Below are 19,319 nucleotides of genomic sequence, written 5' to 3'. Positions count from 1 at the left end.
CTCGCTATTGCTGCACTGAAGTTAGAAAATAGTTAAAAAATAAATATGATAATGTTAGCCAGGTCATGCTAATGTTGATCCAAATTAGATGTCATGATGTACAGAAGTGATGATCATGTCTGTGGCAGGAGTCGGCCATCTCCAGACGTCCAGGACTGCTACCTCAGCACCAGCAGAGCCACAATCAGCCTAAGACTCACATCAGCTCCACACGGACCCCCGTCATCACTCCCAATTTACCCCATTCTGCTTGCTCCGCCGGTAACCACGGAAACAGCACGTCGTCTTTGTTTTCCCCAGGACCCCCCAGGACAGGCGACGACGTCATTAGCAGCAGTGGGTCAAAGCCTCCTTCAAGGTCTCCTGTGTACTACAACGCTCCTCCTCCTCCTCATCCTCAAGTTTTGACCTCTTCTCAGACATACTCCCCAACACACATTGCTCCCACTGTGGCCCCCCGGCACACCCAGTCCATCGAGGAGGCTCTGGACAAGCTGGACGCAGAGCTGGAGGGCCACATGCGAGCCGAGGAGAGCAGGAGGAGGAGGGACAGGGAGGACGAAGAGAGGCGCAGGAGAGAGCAGGAAGAAGAGAGGAAGAGAAGAGAGCAGGAGAAGAGGGAGGAGGAGGAGAGGAAAAAGCAAGAAGAGGAAGAGAGGAGGAGGCGGAGAGAGTGGGAGCTGCAAGAGAGGAAGAGGAGGCAAGAGGAGGAGGAGAGGAAAAGGAGGGAAGTGGAGAGGCTGCAGGAGGAGGAGAGGAAGAGGAGGGAGTGGGAGAAGCAGGAGCGGGAAAGGAAGAGGAGAGAGTGGGAAAGGCAGGAGGAAGAGAAGAAGAGGAGAGAGTGGGAAAGGCAGGAGGAGGAGAAGAGGAGGAGAGAGTGGGAAAGGCAGGAGGAAGAGAAGAAGAGGAGAGAGTGGGAAAGGCAGGAGGAGGAGAAGAGGAGGAGACAGTGGGAAAGGCAGGAGGAAGAGAAGAAGAGGAGAGAGTGGGAAAGGCAGGAGGAGGAAAAGAGGAGGAAGGAAGCAGAAGAGCGGAAGCAAAGAGAGAGAAAGCAAGAGGAGGAGGAAAAGAGGAGAAAAGAGGAGCTGATGACAACAAAAGCCAAGGAGCAGAATTCCATGAAAAACCTGCAAATACTTCTGTGTGGCCCCCCAGCTGCTGCTCCTCCAGCCACCGCCTCCTCACAGACCTCACCTCCTTACCCGTGGCTGAGCCGTGGCGGCACTCCCTGCCAGGCGCCCGATAGCGGCACTCCTCTAGGAAGACTCCGGCCGCCTCCACTGACACCACAGACGGACTTTGCCCGTGAGAAGCAGAGGCAGCGGGACATGTGGGGTAGCCCCCGCCCCACACACACTACCTCAGGGATGAATAAACCCCCCACCCTTGCCACATCACACCAGTCCAAAGACCCAACGGGTGCTCTTCCGACGCTCCGAGAGCCGCCCAAACTCTATCCGGCTTTTCCTAGAGACAACTTGCCGCCCTCTACTCTGACAGCACACCCCACCAAGACTTCACTCTACAAGGAGTCAGCTGACGGCTCAGACAGTTCTCCCTTTGAGGAAGAGACCTCTGAGTTGTCCACACTGCTCCCAGACGGCCTGGCCAACATCATGGCCATGCTGGATGAGTCCATCCAGAAGGAAGAGGAGATGTACCTATGCGCCCCACCCCTCCTTCCGGCGCTCAAACACCAGGAAGACTTTGGAGCCAATCAGCCTCACGCCAGCCCCCCCGTGCTCAGCCGCCAAGGCTCGCTGGCATCCCCCTGCAGCCGCACGTCTTCCCTCAACGAGGACGAGGACGACTGCCTGAAAGCCTGCCCCCCTGACATGGGAATGGGGAACAGCAGCTACCGCCACAGTGACCTGGCCAAACTTTATGGCCTTCCTGAGCAGGTCAAAAGTGAGCCCGATGACGATGATGAGGATTCTGAGACCCCGTCGTGCTCCCCACCACCTCAAAGGCCCCACCTCCACCAGACGGGGGTCAACAGTATGTTCAAGTCTCTGGCAACGGTCTTGGAGAGCCAGAAGTATGCCTACCGAGGCGGACCTTTCGGGAGGCCGCCGCCATCGGCTCTTGTCGGAGTCAAATATTCCTCGTCGCTGTCGTTGGGTCCGGATATTTGCCGCCAGCAGCAGGGTGGCTCTCCGACGTCCGATTCCACCAATACCCCTTTCAGTCCAGCGGCCCCACCTCCAAAGTCTTCACCACCTTCTCGGCTTGAAGACAGGAATGGAAACGTGGAGTGCGCTAGTGTGGAGCAAAATGGGGAAACTGAGAACACAGCCTGTTCTGTCAAGGAGGGGCATCGTTTGACCACCATCTCAGAGTCGTCGCTGGCAGAGCTGGCAGACAGCTGCCAGGTCATGCTCGCTCGAACACCACTCCTCAATGTGGAAAAAGATGCACGGCCCGGGAAAGTGGAAGGTGGACACAAGACCGAGAAGGTGAAGGAGCGACACAAGGACAGAGAGAGGGAGAAAGAGAAGAAGAGGAAACACGAAGATAGGAAAGAGAGGAAGAAGCACAGAGAAAAGAGGGACGAGGTAGCCTTCTCTTCATCCTCGTCTTCACATTCTAGCAGCAGTCACAAGAAGCACCGGGAGGGAAAGAGCCACAAGGACAAGAAGGACCGGCGGATTCTTTGCGACCTCATCCTCCAGAGCAAAGACGGCTTGGGAAAGAACCGTAATCACGACTCCGATAAAAAGAGGCGCAAGGATACTGCTGGTACGGCCTCCTCTAGCGAGGGTGAGCATGCCGAGTGGCGGTCGAAAAAAGGCGCCCAATCCGGCTCCTCGCTTGATTCCACCAACTTGCTGAGGCTGAAGGCGCTGTCGGACGGGCCCCCGAAGGAGCTGAAGATCCGGCTGATCAAAGTGGAGAGCGGCGACCGAGAGACCTTTATCGCCTCTGAGGTGGAGGACAAGAGGATCCCCTTGGAAGACATCAGCATCAGCAACTCTGCCGCTGAAATCATCTGCTCTTGCAAGTGAGGCCGACACAGGAAGAGCATGCTTTTCTTGTTAACATCTGAGATATGTGAATGTTGTCTGCATCTTGTTCAAGGGGCGCCCGAGTGAAAGGGAAGTTCAGGGAATCTTACCTTCTACCGGCTTTCTCTGTTAAGCCAATCATGGCGTCCGAGGAGCACATTCCAAGCGAGAAACTCAATCCGCCAACTCCCAGCATCTATGTGAGTAGACCACCTCTCACACCCATTTTGGCTTCTGCATGTTATTCCCCAAATAGACCGAAAATTGTAACACCAATGATAGGAAATATTGACAATTGAAATCCCCAGATTTAACATGATAGCTGCAAATGTACAAAAATCAATGCATGTATGATGGGCTTTGACTAATTCAAGATTAGGGGTGTCAAAGTAGTGCATTATTTGCACTTAATTACAGGCATATTGATTGCGTAATTTTAAAAAAAATTGCATTAATCACATTTTTAATCTCTTAATTTTACTGTTACTCTACCAAAGATCAGTGGATCTCAGTTGGTTCAGTGTTCAAGACGTGTATTACTCAGAAAAGTGCTCTGTTTTCTCATGTGTAACGCTTTATATGGACCTGAGGTTTTATCTTACTTTTACTCTCAAATGATATGGAGATTGGCAAAAGAACAGCGATCTTCCCCTGGTGGTCAAAACTAAAGGTTGCAGGCAGCGCTTGGGACTACTGTAGTCTCAAATGGCTGGGACACCTCAAAGTGAGGGCTTTTCTCAGCTATGTGTAGGTGAGATTTAAAAAATACATTAAATCAATTCATTTCTCAATTTTCTTAACACTAATTAGAGTATACAGTATTTAAAATAGATTTCATATATTATTGCACCTTGTAAATGATCAATTTTTTGCTAATGCTATTGAGAAAGTCTAAGGTAGTGTGTAAAAAAAAAAAAAAAAAAAACTATACAACACTAAAATATAAGTATATGGCACATTTGACACAAGCTGATAAAAATGTAAATGTTGACATTTGTCCATGTGTTTGACTAGTCTTATGGTTTCTTGTCCATTTTGTGTTGTGCAGCTGGAGAGCAAGAGGGACGCCTTCTCCCCTGTACTGCTGCAGTTCTGTACTGACCCAAAGAATCCTGTCACAGTCATCAGAGGCCTGGCTGGATCTCTGCGGCTCAGTAAGTTGCTAATTAGATAAAAGTTGCTTTGCGTTTTCGCTCAGCAAATAAACATGCTAACAATGCTCACTCTAATTTTTCAGACTTGGGCTTGTTTTCTACAAAGTCTCTGGTGGAGGCCAACGCAGAGCAGGCGGTGGAGGTGAGGACTCAGGTGCAGCAGCCAGCCGACGAGAACTGGGACCCCAGTGGGACAGGCCAGACGTGGCCTTGCGAGAGCAGCCGCTCACATACCACCATTGCTAAGTACGCTCAGTACCAGGCTTCCAGCTTCCAGGAGAGCCTGCAGGTAAGACAGTACCTTAGCTACACACTACTGGCTCTGTGTTGATCAGCTGACTAATAAACACACGGGTTTGGAAGGAGGAGAAAGGCAGTGACGAGGAGGATGAAGAAGATGACAAGAAGCCATCCAGCAGCTTGGAAGCACTGAGTAAAGACAACACAAAAGACAGTAGCAGGTGAGGAGAGTTGCAAAGTTTTACAAAACACTTGGAAGCAATAGGAATCACACATTGGGTGGTTTTCCACAGCGGTGACCAGAAAGCAGTTGGCAAGATCATTAAATTTGGCACCAACATTGACCTCTCAGACCCCAAGAGGTAAAAGCACCCCAATCAAGATGCTGGCTGTCAGTCACATGACTGCAAGTTGAACAACGGCTGTCTTTTAGGTGGAAGCCCCAGCTGCAGGAATTGCAGAAGCTGCCAGCGTTCATGCGCGTGGCATCCAGTGGGAACATGCTGAGCCATGTGGGACACACCATCCTGGGCATGAACACTGTCCAGCTATACATGAAGGTTCCAGGCAGCAGAACGCCAGGTAAGCTCATCCCGATGGCAAGCTTTTTAATTCTCATATCACAGGGCATGTACTTGTCTGAATGGCAACTAGCATTCCTGCTCATAACTTGTTAACATTTGACTAGGAACCAGTCACAAGTAATAAATGCACAAATGGCACACACAGAGATGCCCCAGCTGGAGTAAAAAGTGTCCTGTTTGTTCACCGCATAGGCCACCAAGAGAACAACAACTTTTGCTCCGTGAACATCAACATTGGCCCTGGAGACTGCGAGTGGTTCTCTGTGCACGAGAACTACTGGCATGCCATCAATGACTTCTGTGAGAAGTGAGTCCTCATGAAGATACCCACTTTTCATTGACTATTATTGAAAATGTGACATGCAATGTGACGTGTCTGACTCAGGCATGGGGTGGATTATTTGACGGGCTCCTGGTGGCCTGTGTTGGAGGACCTCTACAACGCCAAAATCCCAGTGTACCGTTTCATCCAGAGGCCAGGAGACTTGGTGTGGATCAATGCTGGGACCGTTCACTGGGTACAGGCGGTGGGCTGGTGCAACAACATTGCATGGAATGTGGGACCGCTCAATGGTGAGGAGTGCGCCACCTGCAAGCAGAACTAAATCGTCACTCATCAAAATGTCAACTGTGTTTGCAGCTTACCAGTACCAGCTGGCCCTGGAGAGATTTGAGTGGAATGAAGTCAAGAAGGTGAAGTCCATTGTCCCCATGATTCACGTGTCTTGGAATGTGGCCCGAACACTCAAGATCACTGACCCAGACACCTACAAGATGATCAAGTGAGTACATTAAAATGGACGTAGCTCTTCTATCGCATAGATACATTTAGATTAACTTTGTCTCTTGCAGACACTGTCTGTTGCAGTCCATGAAGCACATCCAGATCCTACGTGACCAACTGGTGTCTAAAGGCAAGAAGATCTCCTACCAGAGCAGAGTCAAGGACGAGCCCGCCTACTACTGCAACGAATGCGACGTGAGTACACATTCTACTCCCTCTGTATGTACTGTATGTAGCAGCAACAGCAACTAAGTAGTATGCACGACTGAGTGCACTAATCAAATGCTTAGCTATGTTGTGCGCATACTTGGTAGTACTTACCAATGTAAAGATAATAGTACTAATAGTAAGTATGCATCCATTTACTAGTACGTGCATGGTACATGTACTACAACATAGTGCTTATTATGTGCATGTAATTGGCACTAAGTGTGCATACTTAAGTATACATCCATAGCTGACCTATTAAGGAAGTAAACATGATGCAGCAATGTGTCCAATCATAATCATCGACTGAACGTGTGGTGCCACAGGTGGAGGTGTTCAATTTGTTGTTTGTGACGAGTGAGAGTAGCAGCAAGAAGTCATACGTGGTGCACTGTGAAGACTGTGCACACGAGCGCAGTCCCAACCTGAACAGCGTGGTGGTGCTGGAGCAATATTCAATGGAGGAGCTCATGAGCACTTACGACTCCTTCAGCCTGGTAAGCTAACGCTCTGGTCAAAGAATCCACACTGCTGAGAAAAGACTCCATTACCTGACTGCATGCGTATCATGCTCTCTTCTAGGCCTCATCATCCTCCTCCTCACGGTGACACCACTTCCTTCTCGCACGTCCTCAGCCACAACCAAAACTCCTGCAAGTCAGGACAAAAAGTTAGCTTATTTAAGATTTGGTGTTGTTGTTTTTGTACTACTGCTAAAACTTGCCGGACAGCCAGTTGAATTTGTTTACGCCCTCTTACTGTTTACAAATAAACACACAGCAAGCCGCCAATCAAACTTCAGTTTACTCTCAGATGGTGCTTTGTCTTGAATACTGAACTTTGTACATTTTTTGTGGTGTGCTGTCTTTTTTTCTTTTTTAAATCAAATAATTTATTGTTTTTTTCCTAAACTAGATATATATACCACATTGGCCTTGTCACTTGTATTTAGAAAAGAGCAAATGAAAAAATACTAACAGAGATATGGAGTTTTTTCTAAAGCATTAAGAATTTTAAAATTTACATTTGTTTGGAATGATTCAAGACATACGGGTTTTAATGACTTTTTTGTAGGGGGAGGGGCGATAATTTGTCTGTGTTGTAAAAATTTGTGTTTTTTATGAATTCTACATTTATCTCTCCTGGAAATGATTAACATTCAATTGTTAAACTATCAGGGTTTTTTTCCCCAAAATTCATCTGGTGCTGATTGCAAATTGTACATTTAATTTAAAAGCATTCCCTCTATTTATTGGATATCAAGGTCCTCCCTATTTTGACAGGGTTGTACACACTTCTCATTTTTGATGGTGCTTGCCAATAACATAAAAAACATGTTATGTTTATGTCCAAAATAATGCCACATTTTCCTGTAGACTAGAAACACACTGCTCACCTAATTTGTATGCTGATTAATTAAGGGGATTACTTTTTTCCCCCCCAAAGGTTTTGAGAAATTGCCATTTCTTTTGATCACGTAGGAGATTGTAATAATTTTATGATATAATCTGTTGCATACGATAATGGGATAGATGGTGCTAAAAGTTCTTTTTTTTGAGAAATCTATTTTTCCTGTTGCAATATTACATTTTTTCCTTCTTTGTGCTCATCTATTTATAAGTGCACTGTTTAGAGAGTTCTCACACACACACACAGACACACACACACACCAAACTGAGCCAGACATGTCTTAAAACACTTTGTGAATTTGTGTGACATTACTATGACTTATTAATAAACCTACAAGACTTGTATTCCCTTTCTGTGTGTGTGTGTTCATCATCATCAGGCCTTTTTATATTGTTGCAAAAGCAGCATGGAGGTTTACATTTAGACAAGCACAGTGAATTTAAGGAAGGACAAAATGTCACCACTAGCAGGGCAGGAACTTCAGCTTCCTGTCTTTGACAAAACATTGAAAGTCAAGCAATATGTTAACTCGGTGTGCCAGAACATGTAAGGAAACCTGATGGCAAATCATCAATTAGTGGCTGCTTTATTAGGTGTGACACACGGGAGCTGCTTTATTGGTGAATTCTACCTAGAAACTATAGAGAGTATGTGGATGCATGAGTGGTGAAAGGAAATCCTACGTCCACACAGGAAGGACACAAATGACCTTGTATCTGCGACAGCCATCATGTCACGCACAGGAAGAAGAAAGATGACAGCAAACATAAAATCACGTAGAAGAATGAAACAATCTAACACCCGGTTACAACATTAGGTACACCTGCACAATCCAATGAGAGCCAAGAAGAGAGCAGTATTAATAGTTCTTACATTATATAGAATGCACCTGGTTCATCTTCTTTCCCCCGCCCACTGATTGGATGAAAAATGGCGGCAGGTGAGTCGGAGTCGAGGACGGTGTTGACTGAGACAAGTCCTAGAAGAAGAAAGTATAGGTGTACTTCACGTCAGATGGTAAGAGTGGCCTGTACACTGTAAAACGTCACTGGCATATCACACCCACAACACACAGTTGTTGAAGCCCACAGAAGAGGAAAAGAAAAGGTAAATTGTTAATGAGACAGTGAGCTCGTCTGTACTAGTACTGAGTTGTACAATGACTGTTAAACAGGCTAGTTCACCTCTGGCAGTATGGCTGCATTGATTGAAACTGGTTGCCGGCTGGAAAGTGTTCTTGAGGTGACTTGCTACTGAACATGCATCACTGTCACTCCTTTTTCTTGCAGTCGATCTGTCAGTTTAAGTACATCCATATATATATATATATATATATATATATAATAAATTGTTTTAAGTATCTATTCTACAAATCTTAGACTAGTATGGGGTTTAATGCCAGGGCTCAATAGGAAGCAATCGCTGCTCACGCGTCTTGTATTTTAGCATGTGTTATATCAGTTATCACAACACAATATCAGTGAAGGTAATTATTGTACTACATTTTAAGACAGGTTGAAAAGATTGCAAGAATTTACATTTTGCACTGTGGCCATGTTGTAACTTGGGATATTTACACAGAAAGACACACTTTAAACCTTGCAATCCTACCCACACTTGGTGTTCCCAGCATCACTCATTGCTCCGGTAAGACGTGAGACCCTTTTTTCTCGCTGTTTAACAGCTGCCGGGGTCCAAGCAGTCCAAGCTAAAGCTGTAGTAATTCTACACTTGATCAAACTTATTTTAAGATTCGTCAGATAAAAACACGATCACTGTAGAAGACCTCAAAACATGCAATACACTCCTAATCAAAAGTTTAAGACCAGTTTAAAAACTGCAAGAATTTACATTTACAGGCGGTTCTAAGTAGAGCTTCAAAATGCACAAAGAACAAATGGGAGTGAGACAAAAATATTTTTGAGTAAGAATTTATTGCCAACAACCATGAAACTGAAATAGGCTGTTCATCAGCTAACAAGTTAAAAAAACAAAACAAAACCCTAAATTAGAAATAAAATGCTCAACAAAGACTTGGAAATAAGTACTGCCTTGTTAAGACCTCAAAAATTGGTTAAATTGGCCAATGACCCGAGCTCGTGAGCTTTCTCTGGTGGCCCAGCAGCCATATAGCAGCCATTGGCCAATTAACTACTTTGCTGGGAATAAAGCATTACGGGAAGAAGTTAAAATAGTTCTGTTTTTTCAATTTTAAACACTTATTGGTACTTGTATATTTCTTAGCTACCTTTTGAGTGTTAAGTTGCTGTGTGATGATTTTAGCTTTGAACATCAAATCAAAAAGCTGACGCATAAAGACGAGCACATACAGTAGAGGAGATAATTAACCGCACGATGATGCAAATAAGTCATGTAAAAGTCAACAACATTCTCCAGTTAATTTCCCTGCTGCCCTCATCACACCAACATGGTCAACACGACATGTTCGCTAAGCCAAGCAGGAGAAAGTCTCCATTTTCACACTACACATTCTTCCCTCTCCTCAACTTATCAGACACAGAACCTCGCCCAGACCCCCCCCGACACCCATCCCCCATGAAAAGAGGGGCAGGGTGAAGAGGGGGTGCAACACACACATGCCCTGGTTATGAGAGGTGGAATGCCTGCTGCAGGAGGAGGCATTAGAAGGGGGGGGGGCGATAAGTCTTGTGGGTGGGGTGAAAGTGGGAGAAGGCAGACAGCAGTGTGGACTCCATGAGATGGGGGGGGTGGTTAAAAAGGAGGACAGTTAGAAAAGTGACGTGAAGACAAAGAACACAGCTTATCACCAGCACTGACAGCTGTGGAGAGAAGCAGCAGGCCAGCCAGGCCACGGGAACGTACCGCGCTAGTAGATAAGGCTTCAGGTTTTGAAGCTCAACGCTCTTCCATCAGAAGAAAGGACATTTCCAGAAAGACAGAAACAAGCTTTGAGAACTTTGTTCGACAGAAGCCGCAAGAAAAGCAGTGAGCAAGCTGGAGGAGGAACAGCACGAGGTCCAGCGGGCCCCACACAGCAACGTGAGTGCAGCACCACCCGCACACCCCTTCACATCACACTGGCACCAACAGACACACACAATCAGCAGTCACAATCACCATGTATTTTTGAACACTTTCCTGCCAAGTCCTTCCTGCATTACTTCAACCTCAACAATGGCAACAGCATGCTAGCTGATGTCAGTACAAAGTACACAATTGAAATGAACATAAGCAAGGAAAGTTTGAAAGTTTCCAGCCTTAATCATTTGACCTTACAACTGACTACCAAATCTACACACACTGCTGCATTTCAATGAATTAGAATCTTCGAACAGTCCATTTATTTCTGTACTTCAAAAAGTGAAACTCTTGTATTCTACAGATTTACTACACACAGTGACACATTTCAAGAATGTATTCATTTCGTCATAATTTTGATGATTATAGTTTATAAACAAAAACCTTTTTCTGTAGTAAAAATCAGTAGCTCACGCAATTTGAAAAATTGGCAAAAAGTTCAATATTGTAAATAATTTAATTGTAAATTTTAATAAAAAATAACTGCAAAAACTTCCTGAGCCTTGAATTGATCTGTCTTCATTGAACTCCTCCTCAAATAGCTTTTACACAATTCTACTTTACTGACATGCGCTAGTGATATTAGCTTAGTAGTATAAAGTAAAGTATAGTATAGTAGTATAAAGTGTATGAGTGAGCGTATTTCTACTGCCTTTTCATGTGTTGTCGCAGCTTGTCTTCTTCCTTTGTTGCAGCATAAAAACAAACTAGACCAGCGATATACATTCCTAATGTTTCCATTAAGGAAATTCAGTATGTAGCTGTGTCCCATTTCGGGGTCTGCATCCTTGAAGAACCCAGCCAATGTGGTCGATGAAGGCTGGGTCCTTATGAGAATGCTCCAGGCTTATTTGAACACTTATGCATTAGTTTATAGAGGATCTCATTTGTACTTAGAAGTTTGTGAATGATTACATTGCCTTATTAGTTTGTGTTTATGTAAAAGTGTTAGTAGCATATTGACAGTCAATCAGCTTTGCAAACATACTTGATGATGTGCTGGACATAAACTCTCAAACACGCTGGTTACGCTCCAGATGATGTCCCAGAAAGACAAGTCCTCATGGCGATTGTTGTTGGAGTCCATATTGCAACACTCCTACTCAACTAATGCATATATTGTTTTTATAATACATTGTAATCTGTAAATAGATTTTTTTTCTATAAATGCCCAGGACTGAATTTTTTTAGACCCGCTATAAATGGTAGTAATTTAAACTGTATTAAGTACTGTAGAAGTGATCAACTGCAGTAGCAGAGTATCCTGTATTCCTGAATATTTGCAGGCAAGGCAGAGGAAATTCATGACACCAACAGTAGTTTTAGCACATTAATAACAATCACGGGTAAAAAAAACAAAAACACAACAACTCTGCTTCCAAATGATCTTCCAAAGCTCTACTGTATAAACGTTCTTATTATCCACTTCTTTGTGCATGGGTTGGTGTCCTTCAATTAGTCTTGTGATTCCATTTACTCCTGGAATGTTCTGAACAGAAAACACAAGATCACATTAACAACAGTGATGTAAACATAAAAGTTAACATTTGCCAATAAAATAAAATGTACATGTCCACAAACAATAGTACGTAACCGGATCCTGTCCGTTTACGTACCTAAAACAGTAACGTATAGTTTCACAGTTACAAATATTAGTTACACATAAGTGATACTCAGAAAGTCTATCAACTGCATGAAAAGAGTTGCAGATTTACTTCTAAAAAAAAAGTTCCATGCATGAGGCTGCCTGCACACTTGCACAGCCCCGATATGAGGCTCTCTTTCTGGGTAACAGTGACAGTACAAGTGACCACCACGGTGGTCGATCATAATTATGGTAGTCGAGGTCTGGTATTTTAACTTGAATTTATGTTTCAAATGTCACACAAATCTTTACATATAAGCCATTAAATGTTCTAATGAGTAAATAAACCTATACATGTACTTACGTTACAGGTCGTTTTGCCCTCCGCGTAGTGCCGCCATGTTGAAATACGTTTTCAGAGCTGGGTGCGAAAAGGATCTTGGGATATGGAAGGCCAGTAATGATAGTCCCCATAAACACTTGGAGATAATTGGCAGAGGACAACACATTTGTCGGCTGCGTTTTAAGGACCCTTGGAGCTTTTCCGAATTGGTACAGCCTTCGCGCACCGCGATGACGTCATGCACCCTGCAAATGCGCACTTGAAAGATGTAGCAGTCGCAAGACATCTGTGCACTGTCAGCTCCCGCTGCACGCTGACAACACAGCGGAGATCCACGCATCCATGAATCATGCATGCGCAAGGCACAATGTCGCAGAGTTGGAGCGGGATCTAAAACGTGAATGTTTCTTAATCATCGAATTACTACTCATTACACTCAAGTCTCATTGAGACTAGGTGACTTACCTGTGCAATGGAAGAACAATGTGTGATAAGTTAAACAAGTAGTCCAAACTAAAAGATAAAAGGTGGAGGCTGGAGGCGAGTCAGGATGTAATTATTACGCTGTCCAGACTTTGAGGGGCGCTAGCAAATATAAAATATTGAAGTGATGGCCAATTTTAAATGAACTAAGAATCTAATTTATTTGTAGTTCTAAATGTAATTAAAAGGTGTTTTTACTCACTTTTTTTGTCTCTCATACATAGTTATGCTTTTTTCTTACAGTAGCTGTTCCAAGATATGCAAATAACATGCAAATTAGCCAATGTCATTATCTAGCAATTTCTAGGACAGCCAATAGCCACTTTTCTTACTGAGGAGTTTGCAACAGTGCCCGAAACTATACAGCTAGAATAATGTCTCACTTCACCGCTAGTGTAATGACTAATTAGCTTAGCCGCTGAGCTAGCTACTAGCATGTATGTGGACGCTTACATTACAAAACCCATATTTTAGAGATGAAAAAAATCTGTGGAGAGTCCGTGCGGACGTCCTTAAAATGTATTTTTTTTCATATGATAGTGTATTTTCATTCGTATACATGTTTGTTAGGTAGATTACTTCATCTTCAATTTCTACAGTATATTGAGTGTTGGACCACATCAATTTGTGCTTGGAAAAATTACTTATAGCCTTTCAAATTCATGGACCAGAGCTATGAAAGAAGATAAAAGGTATATGGAAGATTCATTTAATTTATTATCCATCTGCAGACGAAATTTTATTAAAAATGAATTGGCCGTTTTGGGGATTGTTTTGCCCGGAAATACTATGCCGCGTTTGCATTGTGGTTAGTGTGGGGTGAAGACGAATACACAGCGTGCTGTTGCACTGCAGTGTGAGGTATATGCACTTGGCTTTCTTCCCTGGACTTTTTGATGATCAAAAACATGTAAATGGATACTCTGTTGGGTTTTAAAACAGATTTCCACAGCCTAAGTTACATATTTTGTAGTACTGCTGTCCGTGGGTCGATCACAGCGTTTGCCGTGACCCATTGTTAAAGCAATGGGGACCAAAAGGCACTATTTTCCGGTATAAAATCAGCTCTAACTTCTTTAGTATTTGGGGTAGAGAGGTGAATAAGGTGTTAAATTATCAAGCCATGCTTTATCAGATAGAATTAATAAGAGACTTGATTTAAAAAATGTCAACATTTGTAACATTTACCTTTGGTTGTCTTTGGTTCACTGTTCTTCCTCTGTGGTCGACTTATTCTGCCCACCGCCTGATTACAGTTATATATAAAGTCATATATTACCAAATAACTTTTAAACATTTAAAAACCCACGAACAACGACCAGACGATGTGACGCCATTGTGTTCAATCACTAATTGCACTTCCGGCGCAAACACCTGCCAGTGCCCACTAATGTGGCGCAGCGATAATCAGTGGACGTGTAGTGGAATTACAACTTCGTGTAGCTTCGTTCATCGTTAAGTTATCGTTCAGAAACAAACTGACAAAATAACCGTTACTCCAAGCTTTCCAGTCAACGTGGGCAAGTTATTTTTTAATAACCAAACCAACGACGCCATTACACAACCATGAAAGGCCATTTGCACTTCTGGGTTCAACATTGTGCAAAGTGACGTTTTGTGGTTAAGTAGTGGAACTGCAGGTACATTGTTTTTTTCATTTTTCAGCTTTCAGTTTTTAGCTGTTGGTTAGCTTTTTTTTTAAATTAGAAACAAGCAATAGTTTGCCCTAGTGATTAAATAAATTAAAAACTGTATCACATGATTACCATTGGAGCAACAACAGCTTTGAAATGATGATGGGTTGTGGGGGGAAAAAATACATGCTCACTGGTCAGAATATTATACCACTTACTGTATATTACACAAAACTGAAATCTCTAGATGTGTAGAGTAACACTTTGATGGCAGTTAGCCTTCATCTCTGAACAACACAGCATATGCGATAATTACGTGTTAGTTTTCCTTTTGGCCAATTAGCTGGTGATAATCATCAGTTTATAGATGACATGATAGCAACATAAAGCCTCTAACCTCCAAGTGAACCCAGAGCCACCAACATTTGATCTGCATTCAAAGGTTGTGTTGTCCTCTGTGTGCTGCCTCTAATTAACATGATAACACAAGCATTTTGAACATTGTTTATGTCGCACAGTTCACCATGAGTATCACTGGTACTCTGGAGAAGGGGGCACACCACCAGGTCCTGGACCTGTCTGAAGAGTTGCCGCCACAGCACCACCACCACTCTCCTCCTCCTCATCACCATCACAACAACCAGCACCTCCACCAGTCCAACTCGCTGGCCTCCACAGCCGCAGGGGGCAGGGAGACACCTTCTCGTGTCGTGGTGCCTCCCCCGTATTCTGCGGCCGAGGGCGGAGAGGCCCCACTGGAGCTACGGGGGTCCTTGGACTGCTGGGCCTGCTCGGTTCTGGTGACGGCTCAGAACCTTGTCATTGCTGCCATCAACGCTTGCCTGGCCGGGCTGGTATTTGGAATGATCCTGACGCCGGCCATCATCATGGTGGTCTTTGGCTTCCTCTGCCACTCTACAGTAAGATGGAGGGATGGGAGGGTTTGTCATATTATAATGAACATTTCCTGCATTTGGATTTTTTTTCCCACACCTGCCTTTCTAAATGAAACTTCAACTTATCTCCAGACTGGCATAATTAGCCTAGGGCGTTACGTACAAAGCTTGGGGCGGAAAAGTTGCATACGCCGTTTTCCACGCAAAGTACGGTACCTATAGAAACACAACTTGACGTGAGAATGTGCGCACCACTGCGCCACCTTTGTAGTTGGCGTATGCACTTTTTGGAACCTTGGCAAAAAGGCGACGCACATTTCAAGTGGTGAGGTGAAATCATACGTTTGAAAAAAACATGCAATGGAAGCCAGTAAAGATTTATCCATCATTGCATGAAAACATCACGCCGTTATTGACATAAACCATTTGTGGAAAGTGTTGTCATTTGACATGATATGATCGATATCATTTATCATAAACACCATTACGCACAAGTGTATTGTATCCCCACTAAAAGATACATGAAAAACACAACACTTGAATACTTCATAATTTTATTTTATAATCATGACAATATTGTGTTCGATTAATATTAATTAGAATAAACATCAGGTTGTCAAATAATTCCAGGGTTTAAGTTTACAAGGCACAGAGCTAATACATCCTTAGTGCTCAGTTTCTTGCTTTTTTTTGACAATTTATCAAAAAAATAAGATAAGTATGAAGTATGTCATCAATAGCAACATTTATTTACAGTACCTTGGCCTTTATTTGTGTGGACAGTGTCAGGGCCGTGTGCGTAAACTTACTCTTTCCTTTTCCTCTTTCGTGCTTTGAAATAACATACATTAGCTTCTCATAAAATAATTACAATATACCTAATATTTTGATGGTGTTAATGTCCCATTAAATCTAATATTTTTTAATTCTCCATTTTAATTTTCAACATACCTTCATCCCTGTTTTCAGTCATTGAGTCCACCTTTACGTGAAACAGATTTTGTTAAGCTTATATTAATCTAAAATGTGGTATCAATTGGGAAAACTGTACAAACATGCACTAAAAATGGAAATGTGTGTCTTGATATCCGACCACTTTTTTTTTTTTTTTTTAAGTTCTACCACAGTGTCCTCCAAATGTTATGTTTTTACCTCCTGCTCTCCAACTAAGAGTTCCACCTCAGTTTTGGTGAAGTTCCGCTTCTTCGTCTTCGGCTTCTCATGATTCAGAAGACCCGAGCGAAATGCAATCAAGGGTCATTATATATGGACGCCGCATTCATGAGGCACTTTGCTTTGACCATTTGTGGCGAATTGAAGGCTTGGAGAAGGCGCGACGTGGGGTGGAGTTGCGTACGCACATTTGGACAGCAGGTGAAGCACAAATAGTGTGAATGTGTGCGTACGCCACTTTTTTTTAGGTCTGAATAGTTTTGTCCGTACACACATATTGGGTTTCTGACGTATGCTGACTTTTAGTCAGAATTGTACTTTGGTGCGTGGAAAGTCCAACTCACAACGTTGGGTGGGGTTTGTCCTGCTTGCTCAGATGTCAAAGAGATGGCCACACAGCTTAAAAGGACTCTTGGGGACAAGAGACCTGCTGGTTGACCTAGTGGTCGCTTACCATTAGCCTGGCCCAATAGGTTGTTACGGCTCAGTGACCTGTAACAGGCGGCCAACAGACCTTTAGTGAGGCCAGTTAGGTCTGGATTCTCCATGTTCCTTTGACCTCTCATAATGAAACTTCATGTGACAGCAGCTTAGTGAAGGATTACGGCAGACCCGGCAAGGTGGAGAGAAGGAGGGACATCAAAAGAAGAAGGAATGTCTGGATAAAGACCCCCCCCGCTTTTGTTCCAAACATTACATTGCAAGAACCACACTTATTGACTGAACAGCTGCGCCGTTTATCTTCTTAAGTTCAGATAAGTTCTGTGAACACAGTGTCTACTCTGCACCCGTGTTTCTACACCAAACACATCTTCATCTGCTCCCCTCACGCATGTTTTGACTTTTCCCACTGGACGCGTACCATACGTCTTGTGCCTTAATAAACTCACCCTCGAAGCCAGTTCCTCCCTGCACTTCCGCATTCTGGTTGTGCGTCACAAGGTGATAAGGATGATTCAGTCCAGTCCTGACGTTTCCTGTGCCGAGTCTTTCACGCCTTACACAAAGTCCATGTGGCCTTTGACCTATGCACGTACTTTTATCTATTTCTTGCTGTCCTGTTTACATGAGGTGACATCCAAACACTACTTTCAAGCAAAGTTTATAAAAATGACAACAGATAACATTCTCTCTCTCTGCCCTCCCACCCAAAAGGTCCGCCCCCATGGAACCACCAGTTACTGCTCAGACCTGTTGACCGATGGGGGCTGCGTGGCTCTTTTGGTGGTGGGCTTCCTCTTAGTGACCCCTCTGCTGGTCCTGGCACTGGCCGCCTACTGCCGCCTTGCTCGTCATCTGCAGCTGGGCCTGTGTTTCATCCCGTACAGCCGGGCCGTCTACAAGAACCTTCCGGCGAGCCAGCACCGCGGCTTGGGTGCAGGCTGCTGTGGCGGGCAGGACAAGGATGGCGGGGGAAAGGGAAAGGTATGGGTGTAAGAGAGGAGGAAGAAAAATACTATACAATCAAACCGCGGTTTTCGTATGCCGCAATTTTCGTATGATTAGGTTTCTCGGTAAAATTTTGCCTCGATTTTCACGGCCTAGGTTTTCCTATAATATTGCGCATAACAAACTAGTCCGTTTACCATGTACTGTATCATTCCACGGAATCAAGTGCCCAAAGCGCCCTTCGCAGTTCTGACTTACTGTCTGTGCATTTTATATTGAGTGTGACTGCTAAATAACCTATCATGGGCCCAAAGAAACTTGCGTGTGACAGTAGTATGATAAAGGTGAGAAACACTAATACAAGAAATAACTCATCGCAACGTACGAAGTGGGTGTCCTTTCCCCTCCTCCCTTTGCTCATCGGTGTCTTCGTGATGTTAAATGCTCATTTATCCATTTCATTCATCATTTATTATTTTGCATTGCTTTCTGAATGTAAAACTATCATTATTCTCTATATAATTTTTTTTTGTTGATATTTTTCCGTGTCTGGAAGCAGTGGCGATGGCTGGTGAGGCACTGACTCCTTTGGAGTTTTTTTATGTTAATACAGGTTGCTCATTAAGAGGACAAGAAAAGGAAGAGAATGATTCACTTTGGTAAAACAAAAATGTTGTCGATGTTTTCAAATATTTCTTAGTCCCATTTAGTTATTTTTTTTTTTACTAACTGAAAAACATGTATGTTCTTATCTTTTATTTCTATATGAAATACATGCACCCTAATCTTTTCCAGGAAGTCACCCCCTGGTGAGCTTGGATATATACAGTAATCCTCCGTCTTAGCAGTCAAATTACTGTAATTTATTCATTCAACCTAGCATAAAAATATCTTGCATTTCACTTGCTTCTAGCTGGTGCTGGTAAAAAAAATAAAAAAACAAAAACGCTGGCTTTTCCTCTCTATGGAAGGACGGCAGGTACAAGCACCTTCCAGCCCATGCACTCCTTCAGGATGAAGCAAGGTACTGCAAGCACCTCCACATATGACATTTCCATGTATTTTATTGTCCGAGGAAGGATAATGATGTCACACTGCGTTTTTTATTTTACTTTGCCCATCACCCACAATCCTTACGTGAGACATGAACACGTCTTTCTTTACAGTGAGTTCTAAAGATATCAAAACAGCTAAAAAGAGGCAGCTAAGAATACACATAATGGGACGCAGCTCTTCTGCCTTATGAAAAAATTGCCATCTACGCACCATTTACATAACGTGGCCTGCATATTAACCAAACGACAGCGACATTGTTATTATTATTGTCATTAACATTGTTACACCGAAGAACTACTTTACTGGCGTAGTGACA

The 19,319-nt window shown here is 43.6% G+C and overlaps 2 protein-coding genes and 1 long non-coding RNA gene across 14 annotated transcripts in view; 2 read left to right on the top strand and 1 right to left on the bottom strand.

The window, feature by feature from the left end:
- Positions 1–7,728, top strand: part of LOC129167858 (lysine-specific demethylase 6B-like) — a 64,676-nt gene extending 56,948 nt beyond the window's left edge. For all 10 annotated transcript variants that reach the window (XM_054752477.1, XM_054752478.1, XM_054752479.1 and 7 more), the window contains 13 exons: positions 129–3,001; positions 3,079–3,205; positions 4,054–4,159; positions 4,243–4,448; positions 4,523–4,620; positions 4,693–4,761; positions 4,833–4,981; positions 5,176–5,290; positions 5,369–5,556; positions 5,624–5,765; positions 5,836–5,962; positions 6,301–6,471; positions 6,557–7,728. In XM_054752477.1, coding sequence (XP_054608452.1) covers positions 129–3,001; positions 3,079–3,205; positions 4,054–4,159; positions 4,243–4,448; positions 4,523–4,620; positions 4,693–4,761; positions 4,833–4,981; positions 5,176–5,290; positions 5,369–5,556; positions 5,624–5,765; positions 5,836–5,962; positions 6,301–6,471; positions 6,557–6,583 — 4,398 coding nt within the window. In that variant the 3' untranslated portion in view covers positions 6,584–7,728. The remainder of the gene's footprint in view (positions 1–128; positions 3,002–3,078; positions 3,206–4,053; positions 4,160–4,242; positions 4,449–4,522; positions 4,621–4,692; positions 4,762–4,832; positions 4,982–5,175; positions 5,291–5,368; positions 5,557–5,623; positions 5,766–5,835; positions 5,963–6,300; positions 6,472–6,556) is intronic.
- LOC129167867 (uncharacterized) lies at positions 2,372–14,257 on the bottom strand. The gene is made up of 4 exons (XR_008566179.1): positions 14,044–14,257; positions 8,258–8,363; positions 6,526–6,625; positions 2,372–5,750 (listed from the first exon to the last, which is right to left on the bottom strand). It is a non-coding gene; the product is annotated as an uncharacterized LOC129167867 (long non-coding RNA).
- On the top strand, positions 10,122–18,925 carry tmem88b (transmembrane protein 88 b). Of its 3 annotated transcripts, none has more exons than XM_054752502.1 (3): positions 10,122–10,405; positions 15,008–15,409; positions 17,714–18,925. In XM_054752502.1, the coding sequence occupies exons 2-3, from the start codon at positions 15,014–15,016 to the stop codon at positions 17,993–17,995; spliced, it is 678 nt and encodes a 225-aa protein (XP_054608477.1). In that variant the 5' UTR covers positions 10,122–10,405; positions 15,008–15,013; the 3' UTR covers positions 17,996–18,925. The 3 variants fall into 3 exon arrangements, with proteins under 3 accessions (XP_054608477.1, XP_054608478.1, XP_054608479.1); XM_054752503.1 differs by lacking the exon at positions 10,122–10,405 and adding an exon at positions 13,475–13,547; XM_054752504.1 differs by lacking the exon at positions 10,122–10,405 and adding an exon at positions 13,669–13,716.
- The last annotated feature ends 394 nt before the right edge of the window (positions 18,926–19,319 follow it).

This window comes from Dunckerocampus dactyliophorus, chromosome 15 (genome assembly GCF_027744805.1).
Source record: "Dunckerocampus dactyliophorus isolate RoL2022-P2 chromosome 15, RoL_Ddac_1.1, whole genome shotgun sequence".
In the NCBI taxonomy this organism is placed as follows: Eukaryota; Metazoa; Chordata; class Actinopteri; order Syngnathiformes; family Syngnathidae; genus Dunckerocampus; species Dunckerocampus dactyliophorus.
This window is presented reverse-complemented; position numbering and strand designations above follow the sequence as displayed.